General features: G+C 46.7%; 1 protein-coding gene across 1 annotated transcript in view; it reads left to right on the plus strand.

Moving 5' to 3' along the window:
* Positions 1 to 18817, plus strand: part of LOC117728810 (SH3 and multiple ankyrin repeat domains protein 2-like) — a 99076-nt gene that overhangs the window by 65312 nt on the left and 14947 nt on the right. The window contains 8 exon segments of the mRNA XM_034529691.1: positions 2163 to 2298; positions 3361 to 3441; positions 3556 to 3564; positions 5541 to 5564; positions 6565 to 6603; positions 7288 to 7400; positions 7676 to 7781; positions 8673 to 11166. Coding sequence (XP_034385582.1) covers positions 2163 to 2298; positions 3361 to 3441; positions 3556 to 3564; positions 5541 to 5564; positions 6565 to 6603; positions 7288 to 7400; positions 7676 to 7781; positions 8673 to 11166 — 3002 coding nt within the window.

Here is an 18817-nt window from a genome sequence, read left to right on the forward strand (position 1 = left end):
TTATTATAATGATGACGCTCAATGCTGGAACCATGACGACGGTTATGATAATGTTGACGCTCAATGCTGGAACCATGACGACGGTTATTATAATGATTAAGCTCAATGCTGGAACCATGACAACGGTTATTATAATGATGACGCTCAATGCTGGAACCATGACGACGGTTATTATAATGATGACGCTCAATGCTGGAACCATGACGACGGTTATTATAATGATGAAGCTCAATGCTGGAACCATGACGACGGTTATTATAATGATGACGCTCAATGCTGGAACCATGACGACGGTTATTATAATGATGATGCTCAATGCTGGAACCATGACGACGGTTATTATAATGATGACACTCAATGCTGGAACCATGACGACGGTTATTATAATGATGACGCTCAATGCTGGAACCATGACGACGGTTATTTTAATGATGAAGCTCAATGCTGGAACCATGACGACGGTTATTATAATGATGACGCTCAATGCTGGAACCATGACGACGGTTATTATAATGATGACGCTCAATGCTGGAACCATGACGACGGTTATGATAATGTTGACGCTCAATGCTGGAACCATGACGACGGTTATTATAATGATGACGCTCAATGCTGGAACTATGATGACGGTTATTATAATGATGAAGCTCAATGCTGGAACCATGACGACGGTAATGATAATGTTGACGCTCAATGCTGGAACCATGACGACGGTTATTATAATGATGACGCTCAATGCTGGAACCATGACGACGGTTATTATAATGATGACGCTCAATGCTGGAACCATGACGACGGTTATGATAATGTTGACGCTCAATGCTGGAACCATGACGACGGTTATGATAATGATGACGCTCAATGCTGGAACCATGACGACGGTTATTATAATCATGAAGCTCAATGCTGGAACCATGACGACGGTTATTATAATGATGACGCTCAATGCTGGAACCATGACGACGGTTATTATAATGATGACGCTCAATGCTGGAACCATGACGACGGTTATGATAATCATGAAGCTCAATGCTAGGTGGCTGCTGGAGTCGGTGAAATTCACTGCGTGTGCCTACGGATGATGTTATGTAACATATATTTATATGTAGATATACATATATATATGTTTGATGTTCGTTTGTGTTTTGATTTCCACAACAAGTATGAAGCAGAAATAGTGGTTATTTCTGTAATGGTGGATGGCGAAGATTCTAACTGTTTTCACAGTGATAAGCACCGGAGATAAGCCACGCCCCCTCTCCGGCGCGAATGAAGCGTCCGGCGAATAAAATCACGTTCACACCAGCATCAACGACGGGAAATCTCTTTATAGCTCCCTTTGCTTCCCCTCTTTATTATAATGCTATAATAATTTATACTTCATTCATAATATTATAATGCTATAATAATTTATACTTCATTTATAATATTATAATGCTATAATAATAGTGTTTTCTTTACACATGTTCTGTCCTTTTGGAAACCTGCGTAGCTTCATCCAGATGTGTAGCGAAGATGTTAACTATGACATGTAGAGCCAATCATCTGTGTGTGTGTGTGTGTGCGTGTGTGTGTGTGTGTGTGACACAGAGGGAACACAAGGTCACGCTGAAACAGCTGTTGGAGCATTTCTCTCTAATTACCAACATGTCCGCTTCTCGGTCTTCATCATCATTTTGTTCCCATACGAGACAATAAAAGAAGAACAATGAGAATCAGAAGAACACCGTTAGTGGGAGGGTCATCCCTCTGCTGTCAGTTGGTAAATTACTTTCCTTTATAATAATAATAATAATAAGGAACATGTCAAACACTTTCCCAAAAGGCATCATGGTCACAATTGGCTGTAAAACTGAAAATACGAAATTTGTAGAATAACACTCGTTTAAACTTGTTTGGCTACTTTAATGATGAGGAGGAGGAGGAGGAGGAGGAGGAGGAGGATTTGACGAGCTGTCACCTGCAAACAGCTTCAGTCCCAACGTGAAGCCGCCCGACCTCGTGTTGTTGTTGTTGTTGTTTTGTGCCATACAGAGGGCCCTAGCTGTGAGAGACGTGTTTCTTGTTGCGTGACCGTCGTATTAAAACAAAGCCCTGAAGGCGCTTCATGGTGTCTGGTGCTCGGTGGACTCAAAGTCACCTGCAGCCTCTCCTCCCTGCAGGTGAACCAGGACAACGTGGTGAAGGTGGGCCACCGACAGGTGGTCAACATGATCCGCCACGGCAGCAACCGGCTGCTCATCAAGGTGGTGACGGTGAGCCGGAACCTGGACCCCGACGACACGGCGCGCAAAAAAGGTACCGCGCCTCCTCAGAGAGGCTTCAGGGTGTGGGCCCGCTTCACGCGGTGTGTGAAGAACCTTCTGCGGTTCTAAAACACCAACGGCTGCAGCGCGCTGACTAATGATGTGTTATGTAATAATAACCCTCAGAGGCAGCAGGAAACCTGAACTAGAATAACTCCAGAAGAAGCTCGAGTGGTTCCTGTGAAGTGGCTGGTTAGAATATTACAACTAAACCGTATCATGTTTCATTAAGGGGAGCCTGGTACAGTATGAAATAACCCTTAAACCGTATCATGTTTCATTAAGGGGAGCCTGGTACAGTATGAAATAACCCTTAAACCGTATCATGTTTCATTAAGGGGAGCCTGGTACAGTATGAAATAACCCTTAAACCGTATCATGTTTCATTAAGGGGAGCCTGGTACAGTATGAAATAACCCTTAAACCGTATCATGTTTCATTAAGGGGAGCCTGGTACAGTATGAAATAACCCTTAAACCGTATCATGTTTCATTAAGGGGAGCCTGGTACAATATGAATTAACCCTTAAACCATATCATGTTTCATTAAAGGGAGCCTGGTACAATATGAATTAACCCTTAAAACGTATGTTTCATTAAAGGGAGCCTGGTATAATATGAAATAACCCTTAAACCACATCATGTTTCATTAAGGGGAGCCTGGTACAATATGAATCAACCCTTAAACCATATCATGTTTCATTAAAGGGAGACAGGTACAATATGAATTAACCCTTAAACCATATCATGTTTCATTAAAGGGAGACAGGTACAATAGGGATATACTTATATGATATTCTATGTACTATTGAGAAAATTACCGGGGGGCGGAGGGTGATTTCAGGGGGGCGGGGCCACCACCCTGATACAATGGTAGGGAAAACACTGATATATAAATATATACATAACACACATAACTACTTAGAAGGTGTTCATTATCAACGAATAATGGACACCTTGCAGCCGGTATAATACACAGTACCTTATGACATGACTATAGGAAGATAAAACCTAATGTCCCGCATGTGGTCGTGTGTGTCTTTGCCTCCCTTTAGCTCCTCCCCCACCAAAGAGAGCCCCCACCACGGCCCTGTCCATGCGCTCCAAGTCCATGACCTCTGAACTGGAGGAACTCGGTAAGCGTGCCCCGGTCCGACGGTTTGCTGACGATGTAATCATAAGTCTGTCTAACTCTGAGTGTCCTTCTCCCTCTCGCTGACCGGGTGCTCCCCCCCCCCCCCCCCCCCTAGTGGACAAAGGTGAGTTAGAGCTGCGTGACCTTGAAGCCCCATGCAGCCTTTTAAGGTCCCTTCGTTTGCTTTGCTTGGCCGCTGTTCCTCCTTTCCTCGCCTCCTGCATGAAGGACTCTTGCTTCTGGAGCTGATGTGTTGCATTGAACAACCTCAGGATGTGAGAGATAGAAAGGAGGCGCCGCTGTTCCAGGGTTCACCCGGGGGGGGCGCCGTGTATGCGGGACGCTTTGAGGGCCTGCAGTTTGGCATTCATACCGCCATCTTGGTTTTTCAAATTCAACCGCTGGAGACATTAACGCGACCGACTAGAGGTTAAAGTGTACTTTCCTCAAGTGGAATCACTTAAAGTCGTAAGACAGCTCCACTGGTAGAGAGGCCTGTCAATAACCTTGTAGCCCCGCCCTAAAGCATCCCCTGCTTTATGGTCTGCTTTACTCTAAATGACCATAAGAAGTGTGATGAGGATGGAGTGTGTGTGTGTGTTGTGAGGAGGATGAAGTGTGTGTGTGTGTGTGTGTGTGTTGATGTTGTGAGGAGGATGGAGTGTGTGTGTGTGTGTGTGTTGATGTTGTGAGGAGGATGGAGTGTGTGTGTGTGTGTGTGTGTGTGTTGATGTTGTGAGGAGGATGGAGTGTGTGTATGTGTGTGTGTGTTGATGTTGTGAGGAGGATGGAGTGTGTGTGTGTGTGTGTGTGTGTTGATGTTGTGAGGAGGATGGAGTGTGTGTGTGTGTGTGTGTGTTGATGTTGTGAGGAGGATGGAGTGTGTGTATGTGTGTTGTGAGGAGGATGGAGTGTGTGTATGTGTGTTGTGATGAGGATGGAGTGTGTGTGTGTGTGTGTTGTGAGGAGGATGAAGTGTGTGTGTGTGTGTGTGTGTTGATGTTGTGAGGAGGATGGAGTGTGTGTGTGTGTTGATGTTGTGAGGAGGATGGAGTGTGTGTGTGTGTGTTGTGAGGAGGATGGAGTGTGTGTATGTGTGTTGTGAGGAGGATGGAGTGTGTGTGTGTGTGTTGTGAGGAGGATGGAGTGTGTGTATGTGTTGTGAGGAGGATGGAGTGTGTGTATGTGTGTTGTGAGGAGGATGGAGTGTGTGTATGTGTTGTGAGGAGGATGGAGTGTGTGTGTATGTGTGTTGTGAGGAGGATGGAGTGTGTGTGTGTGTGTGTGTGTGTTGTGAGGAGGATGGAGTGTGTGTGTGTGTGTGTGTGTTGTGAGGAGGATGGAGTGTGTGTGTGTGTGTGTTGTGAGGAGGATGGAGTGTGTGTATGTGTTGTGAGGAGGATGGAGTGTGTGTGTATGTGTGTTGTGAGGAGGATGGAGTGTGTGTGTGTGTGTTGTGAGGAGGATGGAGTGTGTGTGTGTGTGTGTGTGTGTGTTGTGAGGAGGATGGAGTGTGTGTGTGTGTGTGTGTGTTGTGAGGAGGATGGAGTGTGTGTGTGTGTGTGTGTGTTGTGAGGAGGATGGAGTGTGTGTGTGTGTGTGTGTGTGTTGTGAGGAGGATGAAGTGTGTGTGTGTGTTGTGAGGAGGATGGAGTGTGTGTGTGTGTGTGTTGTGAGGAGGATGGAGTGTGTGTGTATGTGTGTTGTGAGGAGGATGGAGTGTGTGTGTGTGTGTTGTGAGGAGGATGGAGTGTGTGTGTGTGTGTGTGTTGTGAGGAGGATGGAGTGTGTGTGTGTGTGTGTGTTGTGAGGAGGATGGAGTGTGTGTGTGTGTGTGTTGTGAGGAGGATGGAGTGTGTGTGTGTGTGTGTGTGTGTTGTGAGGAGGATGAAGTGTGTGTGTGTGTTGTGAGGAGGATGGAGTGTGTGTGTGTGTGTGTTGTGAGGAGGATGGAGTGTGTGTGTGTGTGTGTTGTGAGGAGGATGAAGTGTGTGTGTGTGTGTGTGTTGTGAGGAGGATGGAGTGTGTGTGTGTGTGTTGTGAGGAGGATGGAGTGTGTGTGTCCTTTAAAGACTCCACATCTGCTTATGTCCCCTTAAGCCACTCTGAGGAAGAAGAAAGGTGGTAAGTCCCTCTTTAATAAGACCTCCCCCTCACTGATGACCTCACTGATGACCTCACTGATGACCTCACGGCCGTTGTGCGTTTGCATGCTCGACCTCGTGCACGTCTTCATGTCGTGTTGATGTGGGACAGAAAGATGCCGAGTCGTCACGTTTATTCCCCCTTTATTAAAAAGAGTGCTTCCTAAACAGCAGCGAGCATCGTTCACTTTCAAGCTTATGAATGAGACCCTTGATGACCCTTATGAGAGTGTGTGTGTGTGTGTGTGTGTGTGTGTGTGTGAGAGTGTGTTTAAACAATATTTAAAAAAAACACTGTTATTGTAATTTTATGTTTGTTCATTTTAACCGATCTAAAAAAAATTTAGTTTCTGTGTGCTTTTTTTTCACAACAGCCTTTTTTATGTGTGTGTATGTCTGTATATGTTTGTGTATGTGTGTATATATGTGTGATTGTGTGTGTTGTTGGTTTCCAAGGCAACCGTGTTGCACGTTGTCTAATGTACAGCAGCAATCCTGTCGGGAGAGCGAGGAAACGTGCATTTTCTCCCTGTTTTGTGTGTGTGTGTGTGTGTGTCTGTCTGTGTGTGTGTGTGTGTGTCATTCTGTCTGTGTCTCTGTGTGTGTGTGTGTATGTGTCTGTGTCTCTGTGTGTATGTGTGTGTCTGTCTGTCTGTCTGTCTGTCTCTGTGTGTGTGTCTGTCTGTCTGTCTGTCTGTCTCTCTGTGTGTGTGTGTGTCTGTCTGTCTGTCTGTCTGTCTGTGTCTGTGTCTCTGTGTGTATGTGTGTGTCTGTCTGTCTGTCTGTCTGTCTCTGTGTGTGTGTGTGTCTGTCTGTCTGTCTGTCTGTCTGTGTCTGTGTCTGTGTCTGTGTCTGTGTCTGTGTGTGTCTGTGTGTGTGTGTGTGTGTGTGTGTGTGTGTGTGTGTGTGTTAGCTGTAACTTGTAGTTCAGGTCATTGACGCTCCTTTCCTCCCTCCCCCCTCCTCTCCTCTGTGTGTAGATGCGCAGAAGAAGAGGATTGTTTTCCAAGTCACTCTAAGTAATCCCCCCCCCCCCCCCCCCCCCCCATGCATGGAAGCTTCCTCTTCACAGACACGGGGGGGGTCTAGGTCGGGGCTAGCATGTAGCTTCTCTGAGCAGAGCCTCTGTTTAACTCTCTGACGGCATCATCACCAGAGGGACGTTCACTTCTGACAAATTTCCCGTTGACACCTTTCCTACATTGCAGAAGGAAAAACAACAACAACAACAACAACAACAAGCGGCTTAGAAAGATAACGTCAACCCTGACATTGTTCATCACACATGAGGGAACGACCCCGAGAGTTGATGATGCAGCCGAGTCGGCTGTTTGGAAAGAAGCTTTTGGCTGGACGAGCAAACCATTTCATCACAGCCCCCCCCCCCCCTCCACCATGACCCCCCCTCCACCATGACCCCCCCTCCACCATGACCCCCCCTCCACCATGCCCCCCGCCTTCACCATGCCCCCCCCCCCCCCTTTGTGTTTCAATGTTTTATTTGTTTCAGTCTCATCTGCACCTCAGTGTGGAAACACTGTGGATGAGTAGCTTGCGTTTGGCCTCGTGAGAAACTCGGCAAGCTTTTGCAAGTTCAGTCCGGCATTCTGCGTATCGTCGTTGTTGTTGTTGTTGTTGTCGTCGTTGTTGTTGTTGCTGCTGCTGCTGCCGCTCGCTAATTTACGGCTCGCTTCATCTCGCAGATAAAGTAGAAGAGATGACGCACGCCCAGAAGGCCTCGCCCGTCGACATGAAGATCGCCACCATCAAACCGCGGCCGTCCAGCCGCTGCTTGGTGACGGCGGCGGACATCAACGTAGGAACGACGCACACAGAACCGTTGTGTTATTGTTGTGTTATTGTTTGTTCATGACGCAGTTCATCCTGAATATCATGGAGTTACCATCGTGTTATATTCATTTACAATGTGTTTAGAGGAGCTTTATTTAGCTCTCTATTGCCCATGAATACAGTTATTGTAATTGTGTTTTACAGCTTATTGTTGTCCCGGTAGATAAGTGAAACTAATGCTGTTGAAAAGTGTGTATTTATGTACCGGTTCTATGTCATTAACAAAGTTCTGCTTTGCAGTCCATGTACCACGACCGCCAGGGAGTAGCAGCGCTGCCGCCCACGGTGCCAGGGGCCTTCCTGGGGCTCCCTGAGAAGGGCACTCTGAAGAAGCAAAAGTCCATAGGTGTGTGTGTGCGTGTGTGTTTTTGTGTGTGTTTGTGTGTGTGTGTCGTAATATTCGATGAATGCTCGGAGGACCTGCTCCGTGTGCTCCAGCAATATTAAAGCTAATTATAGATCAATTAGAATAATCCAGTCAGCAAAGTGTGCTTTCAGGCGCTCGTTAAGCAGAGGCCTCGTTCTCACCGCGGAGCTCGAGGGACGTCGTGCAGGTTAATGTTACTCACAGCGCTTATATATGAATTATGATTAAAAATACCACTTGATGGCACCCAGACCTCGAGGAGCACTGGAGTAAAAGCCACGCTGCGATTTCACATTTGGAGATTTCAGGAAAGAATTGCATTTTTAGGCGATTGGATGGCGAGCTCTTCTTGGTGTGCAAGCTGCTCAGAAACTCTTATTCTCAACGTGCATATGAAAGCAATTTTGAATGCTCGTCACACACAAGTTATGTGTTTCGGGACCCCAGTATGCAGAAATATTGAAATACACCATTTTTAGAATAGGCCATAAAAAAGCCTGGGTTTTGCCCCAAACTGCATGGGATCATCATGAAGTGGGTCTGTCTCTGAAAGACAGTAAAGGCTGTTTTTAATAGATTAAATTAAGCATTACTATAAAGGTTTATTTCCGTTTCAAGAGTTAAATTGATTAACTCTCCAGTGAATTCCCCCTCGCTGCAGCAAACGTCTGCAAATAGTCAGCGATTCTTTTTTATCTCTCTGGCCTCGAACAAATCTCAGGACCCTCCTGCTCGGATAAATGTAGGTTTAAGAGAGAGCTCACATCTATAAATGAGACATTTTCGGTGTAAAGGCGAAGCCATGCTGGAGATAAATAATAGGGGTGTCTCGCCCGGGTCCTCACATCGTTTTTCTTTCTGCTCTCCAAGGTACAACGGAGGATGAGAAACAGGGATTCCTCACGCCTCCCCTACTCAAGTTTGCCCGCAGCCTCTCTATGCCCGACACCTCGGAGGACATCCCTCCTCCCCCGGCCAGTTTACCCCCCTCGCCACCGGACTACAACTCTGGCCCCGCCCCCAAGGGCTACGGCACCACGAGACCCAGCTTCATGCAGAACTCACCCAATGCAGTGAAGACCATTAGCCGGACTACGGACGTCGGCACGTTGAGGCGTGGCTATTTCCGGCAGAGCTCGGAGCAGTTTGAGAGCACGCGCACTCGAGGGCGAGCGCCGGTGCCGGAGAACCCTTACTCCGAGGTGGGCAATAAGACACTGTATGTGCCAGCCAAACCAGCTCGCAGGAAGGGCATGCTGGTGAAGCAGCCCAACGTTGAGGACAGTCCCGAGAAAACGTGTCGCATGCCAGCAAACCCCTCGGGCGCCGTTTCCATGCCCACTACGCCCATAGAACGAACATGCTCCTCCATCCCCATCCCCACCATCATCGTCAAGGAGCCCTCCACCAGCAGCAGTGGCAAGAGCAGCCAGGGTAGCAGTATGGAGATCGAGCCCACCACCCCTGAACACCCTTCTCTCACGCCCACTGTTTGTGGATTGCGTCCTGAAGACCCGATGTCTCTAGGCAACCCCTTTGCGGCAGCTATCGCCGGGGCAGTACGGGACCGGGAGAAGAGGCTAGAGGCAAAAAAGCACACAATTGCCTTCCAGTCAATAGACATGGGGGATGATGACTTCAGTGGTCCCACTCCAACCCCTCGGCTACGCCAGTCAAAGTCCATAGATGAAGGCATGTTCAGTAGCGACGAGCGGCTTCGAAGGATATTGGGTCCCCCTCTCGCGGTACAGCTTGGGCCACCTGTTGGGGGCGGTAGTGGCAACATGACAGATTTCAACACTCCTGAGCCCACAGTGGTACGGGAGCCTCTAAACACCAGAACAGGCCAGTGTCCCAACCTGGACAGTCCTGTTAGTCTACCATCCACCCCTCCGAAGAGCCACTACAGGGCCAACGGGACCTACCTCCATCCGGTCACCGGCAAGCCCCTGGATCCTAATTCTCCACTGGCTCTGGCCCTGGCAGCTCGTGACCGGGCGATGAAGGAGCAACAAAACCATTCTCAGAATCAGCCGCCAAATCCTCCTCAGGTTCAGCAGACGCCCAAGCACGAAGCCCAGTCCCTCCCGCTTCAGCCAAGCCACAAACCGGATCTCAACCAACCGCTGTTTATTGACACCAAACTCCGCTCCAGGATCGAGACGAGTTTTGCGGCAATCTCCTCGGCCACCATGGGGCGTCCCGGCCGAGGCGGTCTTCGGAGGCAGATGACGGAGCAGAAATACGAGTCCGATGGGGCGCGGGAAGAGCGGCAGCATCAGGCAGTCGAGGAGAGGAAAAGTGCGCCGGCGGATGTGGCGGACCCATCGCAACCCAAGTCAGCAGGGCTGCTGATGGTCCACACCACCAGCGAAGCAAGCAACAAGGTGAACAACCAAGAGGTGGAGGGGCAGGACAGCAACAGGCCGTCTGAACTGAAGGACCCCAACCAACCCGAGCCACTCAACGCTACAGCGCTGTCCGCCAATCCCCAGCTCATCACATCTCAGAGGAGGAGCATTACCGTGGGCGAGTCCATGGAAGAACCAGTAAAGCTGCCCTTCCGTATCCCCCCTCCCCCTCTGGCCTCAGTTGATATTGACGATGATTTTGAGTTCACAGAGCCCCTTCCCCCACCGCTGGAGTTTGCCAACAGTATTGACATTCCTGATGACCAGGCTAGTGCCATTGCAGAGATGCTTCTGCAACAGAGACGGAATGGGGGACGCGCTCTTCCACCGTACCACTCTCATGCCCCGCCACTTGTCCTGGATCAACACAAACGGGTGGCAAACAGCATGCCCCCCTCATATCCTCCTCCCCCACCAGACTCAGAGTCAGGGGTGGGTGATTCGGGCATTGAGGAGGTGGACAGCCGCAGTAGCGGGGATCCTCAGCTCATGGACGCCACCAGCACCGTCTCCAGCATCTCCACCCTGTCGTCAGAGGGAGGGTTCTGCGACAGCGCTCTAGAGAGCCTCTATGCCACCGCGGACGGACACGCCTTCCTGTTGGATCGGCCCCCTGTGCCACCCAAACCCAAGGGCAAGTCTGTCATCAACAGGACGTCGCTTTATCACGACGCTCTCATTGAGGAGCCCCCGGAGTCCTACGGGTCACCGCCTCAGGCCCCTCCCCCTCCCCCTTTGTCATCTGAACCTCCTAGAACTCCCACACAAAGGACATCCAAGCTGTGGGGCGATCAACCCCCAGAGCTGCACAGTCCTCCATCCACACCGGACTCCAAGAACACCGTCATCACCGAGCTGAGCTCCATTCTGCAGCAAATGAATCGCGACAGGCCACCCAAGCCAGGAGATAGCCTCGACTCTCCGACGGGGACCAGGGGGGGCTTCGGAACGAGGTGCGTGATAAGTTGGTCCCTTGTGGCTCTGGGTGTCCAAATTATTTTTTATTCAAATGTTTGTAGTTCTACGTGAATAATGCCCCATACGGCAGCCCCAGATCTTACCTCATCTTTTACTTGCATTCATAATTTATTTCAGTGGTTAGTAACTCGTATAAGAACCTCATTCTCGTGTTGGTTAAGTAGACCTCACTTATTTTCTTGCTTACTAACTTACTTACTTACTTACTTAACTACTTACTTAGTAGGTACTTCTTACTTACCTACTTACCTACATATTACTTACTACCTACTTAATTACGTACCTACTTACTTACATACTTACTTACTTACCTACTTACTTACTTACTTACCTACTTACTTACTTACTTTCTTACTTACTTACCTACTTACTTACTCACCTACTTACTTACTTACTTACTTACTTAGATACTTACTTACTTAGTTACTTAATTACTTAGTTACTTACTTACTTACCTACATACTTACTTACTTACTTACTTATTAGGTACTTCTTACTTACTTACCTACCTACTTACTTACTTACTTACTAACTTACTTACTTTCTTACTTAATTACCTACTTACTTACTCACCTACTTACTTAACTACTTACTTACCTACATATTACTTACTACCTACTTAATTACGTACCTACTTACTTACATACTTACTTACTTACCTACTTACTTACTTACTTACTTAAGTAGACATGTCTCGCCGACATATGCAGATAGTTTGGGTTTTCAAAACTAAGGGACTGATCCATGAATCAATCTCCTAAAAGATAGATTATACCTTCTTGAGGTATGTGAGACGTGTATATGAAGGAATGTAATGTGTATTTGTAATGTGAAGGGTTTTATAGAAGCATAGTCAACACAAGGTTCTTCAGAGGCTTCATATCAATGAAGCATGCACTCTATATACATCTTGATATACTGCACATATATCACAACTTGCAGGTTGTCAGAGGTGAGCATGGGTCTTTGTCTATGGATCTATACGTCACTGTGCTACGTCACTGTGCTACGTCACTGTGCTAGGTCACTGTGCTACGTCACTGTGCTACGTCACTGTGCTACGTCACTGTGCTAGGTCACTGTGCTAGGTCACTGTGCCACGTCACTGTGCCAGGTCACTGTGCTAGGTCACTGTGCCAGGTCACTGTGCCACGTCACTGTGCCAGGTCACTGTGCCAGGTCACTGTGCTACGTCACTGTGCTAGGTCACTGTGCCACGTCACTGTGCCACGTCACTGTGCCAGGTCACTGTGCCAGGTCACTGTGCTACGTCACTGTGCTAGGTCACTGTGCTACGTCACTGTGCCACGTCACTGTGCTACGTCACTGTGCCACGTCACTGTGCTACGTCACTGTGCTAGGTCACTGTGCTACGTCACTGTGCCAGGTCACTGTGCCAGGTCACGGTGCTACGTCACTGTGCCACGTCACTGTGCCACGTCACTGTGCCACGTCACTGTGCTAGGTCACTGTGCTACGTCACTGTGCCAGGTCACTGTGCCAGGTCACTGTGCCAGGTCACTGTGCTACGTCACTGTGCCAGGTCACTGTGCCAGGTCACTGTGCCAGCTCACTGTGCTACGTCACTGTGCTACGTCACTGTGCCACGTCACTGTGCTACGTCACTGTGTAGTTCCATCATGCAACTCCCTCTAAAAGGACTTGATTATTTCTGGTCACATGTCGGTCAGTAGAGCTTTTAAAGTGGTAGAAGTCTGAGTTAGTGAGGCCTGTGTGTCCTGATCATGGACCTCCTTGACTGTACTATCCACCGTTTATAGACAGTTCATACTCTCACTTTCTATTTGTTTGACATTCATTTATCTAAAGTGACTTTTTACTTGGAGAGAAGCACAGTGGACCACTATAGGGCAATAGATATGGAAGTGGACCAATATAGGGCAATAGATATGGAAGTGGACCACTATAGGGCAATAGATATGGAAGTGGACCACTATTGGGCAATATATATGGAAGTGTACCACTATAGGGCAATAGATATGGAGGTGGACCACTATAGGGCAATATATATGGAGGTGGACCACTATAGGGCAATATATATGGAGGTGTACCACTATAGGGCAATAGATATGGAGGTGGACCACTATAGGGCAATAGATATGGAGGTGGACCACTATAGGGCAATATATATGGAGGTGTACCACTATAGGGCAATATATATATCGAAGTGGACCACTATAGGGCAATATATATGGAGGTGTACCACTATAGGGCAATAGATATGGAAGTGGACCACTATAGGGCAATATATATGGAGGTGGACCACTATAGGGCAATATATATGGAGGTGTACCACTATAGGGCAATATATATATCGAAGTGGACCACTATAGGTCAATATATATGGAGGTGTACCACTATAGGGCAATAGATATGGAGGTGGACCACTATAGGGCAATATATATGGAGGTGTACCACTATAGGGCAATATATATGGAGGTGTACCACTATAGGGCAATATATATGGAGGTGTACCACTATAGGGCAATAGATATGGAAGTGGACCACTATAGGGCAATAGATATGGAGGTGGACCACTATAGGGGAATAGATATGGAAGTGGACCACTATAGGGCAATATATATGGAGGTGGACCACTATAGGGCAATAGATATGGAAGTGGACCACTATAGGGCAATATATATGGAGGTGGACCACTATAGGGCAATAGATATGGAGGTGTACCACTATAGAGCAATAGATATGGAAGTGGACCACTATATGTCAATATATATGGAGGTGGACCACTATAGGGCAATATATATGGAAGTGGACCACTATAGGTCAATATATATGGAGGTGGACCACTATAGGGCAATAGATATGGAGGTGGACCACTATAGGGCAATATATATGGAAGTGGACCACTATAGGGCAATATATATGGAGGTGGACCACTATAGGGCAATAGATATGGAGGTGGACCACTATAGGGGAATAGATATGGAAGTGGACCACTATAGGGCAATATATATGGAGGTGGACCACTATAGGGCAATAGATATGGAAGTGGACCACTATAGGGCAATATATATGGAGGTGGACCACTATAGGGCAATAGATATGGAGGTGTACCACTATAGAGCAATAGATATGGAAGTGGACCACTATATGTCAATATATATGGAGGTGTACCACTATAGGGCAATAGATATGGAGGTGTACCACTATAGGGCAATATATATGGAGGTGTACCACTATAGGTCAATATATATGGAGGTGGACCACTATAGGTCAATATATATGGAGGTGGACCACTATAGGGCAATATATATGGAGGTGGACCACTATAGGGCAATAGATATGGAAGTGGACCACTATAGGTCAATAGATATGGAAGTGGACCACTATAGGGCAATATATATGGAGGTGGACCACTATAGGTCAATAGATATGGAGGTGTACCACTATAGGGCAATATATATGGAGGTGGACCACTATAGGGCAATATATATGGAGGTGGACCACTATAGGGCAATAGATATGGAGGTGGACCACTATAGGGCAATATATATGGAGGTGGACCACTATAGGGCAATAAATATGGAAGTGGACCACTATAGGGCAATACATATGGAGGTGGACCACTATAGGGCAATAGATATGGAGGTGGACCACTATAGGGGAATAGATATGGAGGTGGACCACTATAGGGCAATATATATGGAGGTGGACCACTATAGGGCAATATATATGGAGGTGTACCACTATAGGGCAATAGATATGGAGGTGTACCACTATAGGGCAATAGATATGGAGGTTTACCACTATAGGGCAATATATATGGAGGTGTACCACTATAGGGCAATATATATGGAGGTGGACCACTATAGGGCCATAGATATGGAAGTGGACCACTATAGGGCAATAGATATAGAGGTGCAGCCTGTTCACGTGGGATCTGGAGATGGTGCATGTGATATGACCAGACGGACCGCTCCGGGCTTGCAGCTCGGCACGGGGCTTTGATGGACCCGGCACCACCTGAACCAGCTCATGATTTTTTAAACTCTGCTCTGTGTGAAAGGGAAATAAAAAGCAGCGTAAATAATTAACACCCTCACGTTCACATTTCACATGAACGGTGCCGCCGCTCGCCGGTGAGGACGTGCGGCGCCGAGGGGAAGAGTTGATTCCTCCGGCCGTGAGATTAACACCGTGACGTCCGTTCGTGGTTAATTACGGCGAGACGCCCGGCGGCTGCTCGGCCTGGAGACTCCTCCTTCACGCTTCACGCTTCACGCACCATCGTGTTATCCTCGTTTTCCTCTGCTGCAGTTCAAAGTCATGTCTGTTGACGTTTACACCTTGTACTCATTTCATTTCCAGCCCATGCCTCTCCATCTTCATCTCCATTTCCTGCAGTCTCCTGCAGTCTCCTCTTCTTCATGCACTGTCTTCACAGGTAGGTCTCCATGTCGCACCTGTTTCCACTCTCACGTTTCTTCGTCCCTCGCCTCCATTGCTACCTGGTCTTTGTGATCACTCAAATAAAAATCACACACTTGAACTTTGTCAAGTACACAACGGTTTGCAGCAGGAAGTTGAACTCTAGTGAGGAAAAAAAGGGATCTGAAACATTAAATGATCATTTATTGTCATTATGCAACAGAGGGACGCACAATGAAATGCAGTTGTAGCCTGTTTGTGACGCAACAAACAAACAACAAACAACAGTGCATTTTTAATTCATTTGATCCGTGTTCGCTCCCTGGTCGCCATGTTCTTGTAGAGGAACATCCCAGAAGGAAAGAGGAACTCACATTTCTAGTGAGGAAGTGACGAAGAAGAGGGATCCTCTTGGTGATATGACACCAAATATGACACCAGATATGACACCAAATATGACACCAGATATGACACCAGATATGACACCAGATATGACACCAGATATGACACCAGATATGACAACAGATATGACACCAAATATGACACCAGATATGACACCAAATATGACACCAGATATGACACCAGATATGACACCAGATATGACACCAGATATGACACCAGATATGACACCAGATATGACACCAAATATGACACCAGATATGACACCAGATATGGCACCAGATATGACACCAGATATGACACCAGAGATGACACCAGATATGACACCAGATATGACACCAGATATGACAACAGATATGACAACAGATATGACACCAGATATGACAACAGATATGACACCAGATATGACACCAGAGATAACACCAGATATGACACCAGATATGACACCAGATATGACACCAGAGATGACACCAGATATGACAACAGATATGACACCAGATATGACACCAGATATGACACCAGAGATGACACCAGAGATGACACCAGATATGACACCAGATATGACACCAGAGATAACACCAGATATGACAACAGATATGACACCAGATATGACACCAGAGATAACACAAGATATGACATCACATATGACACCAGATATGACACCAGAGATGACAACAGATATGACACCAGAGATGACAACAGAGATAACACCAGATATGACAACAGATATGACACCAGATATGACACCAGAGATAACACCAGATATGACACCAGATATGACACCAGATATGACACCAGAGATAACACCACATATGACACCAGATATGACACCAGATATGACACCAGCTATGACACCAGATATGACACCAGATATGACACCAGCTATGACACCAGATATGACACCAGATATGACACCACATATGACACCAGATATGACAACAGATATGACACCAGATATGACACCAGCTATGACACCAGTGATGGCACCAGCTATGACACCAGATATGACACCACATATGACACCAGATATGACACCAGATATGACACCAGAGATGACACCAGCTATGACACCAGATATGACACCACATATGACACCAGATATGACACCAGCTATGACACCAGATATGACACCAGATATGACACCACATATGACACAACATATGACACCAGATATGACACCACATATGACACCACATATGACACCAGATATGACACCAGATATGACACCAAATATGACACCAGATATGACACCAGATATGACACCAGATATGACACCAAATATGACACCAGATATGACACCACATATGACACCAGAGATGACACCAGATATGACACCAGATATGACACCAGATATGACACCAGAGATGACACCAGATATGACACCAGATATGACACCAAAGATGACACCGGATATGACACCAGATATGACACCAGAGATGACACCACATATGACACCAGATATGACACCAGATATGACACCAGATATGACACCAGCTATGACACCAGATATGACACCAGATATGACACCAGATATGACACCAGAGATGACACCACATATGACACCAGATATGACACCAAAGATGACACCAGCTATGACACCAGATATGACACCAGATATGACACCAGATATGACACCAGAGATGACACCAGATATGACACCAGATATGACACCAAATATGACACCAGATATGAAACCAGAGATGACACCACATATGACACCATATATGACACCAAAGATGACACCAGCTATGACACCAGATATGACACCAGATATGACACCAGATATGACACCAGCTATGACACCAGATATGACACCAGATATGACACCAGAGATGACACCACATATGACACCAGATATGACACCAGATATGACACCAAAGATGACACCAGCTATGACACCAGGTATGACACCAGATATGACACCAGATATGACACCAAATATGACACCAGATATGAAACCAGAGATGACAACAGATATGACACCAGATATGACAACAGAGATGACAACAGATATGACACCAGATATGACAACAGATATGACACCAGATATGACACCAGATATGACAACAGATATGACACCAGATATGACACCACATATGACACCAGATATGACACCAAAGATGACACCAGCTATGACACCAGATATGACACCAGATATGACAACAGATATGACACCAGATATGACAACAGATATGACACCAGATATGACACCAGATATGACACCACCTATGACACCAGATATGACACCAGAGATCACACCAGATATGACACCAGCTATGACACCAGATATGACACCAGATATGACACCAGATATGACACCAGAGATGACACCAGATATGACACCAGATATGACACCAGATATGAAACCAGAGATGACACCAGATATGACACCAGATATGACACCAGATATGACACCAGATATGACACCAAAGATGACACCAGCTATGACACCAGATATGACACCAAAGATGACACCAGCTATGACACCAGATATGACACCAAAGATGACACCAGCTATGACACCAGATATGACACCAGATATGACACCAGATATGACACCACATATGACACCAGAGATGACACCAGATATGACACCAGATATGACACCAAAGATGACACCAGATATGACACCAGATATGAAACCAGAGATGACACCACATATGACACCAGATATGACACCAAATATGACACCAAAGATGACACCAGATATGACACCAAATATGACACCAAAGATGACACCAGCTATGACACCAGATATGACACCAGATATGACACCAAAGATGACACCAGAGATGACACCAGATATGACATCAGATA

The sequence above is a fragment of the Cyclopterus lumpus genome, chromosome 3 (genome assembly GCF_009769545.1).
Source record: "Cyclopterus lumpus isolate fCycLum1 chromosome 3, fCycLum1.pri, whole genome shotgun sequence".
Lineage (NCBI taxonomy): Eukaryota > Metazoa > Chordata > Actinopteri > Perciformes > Cyclopteridae > Cyclopterus > Cyclopterus lumpus.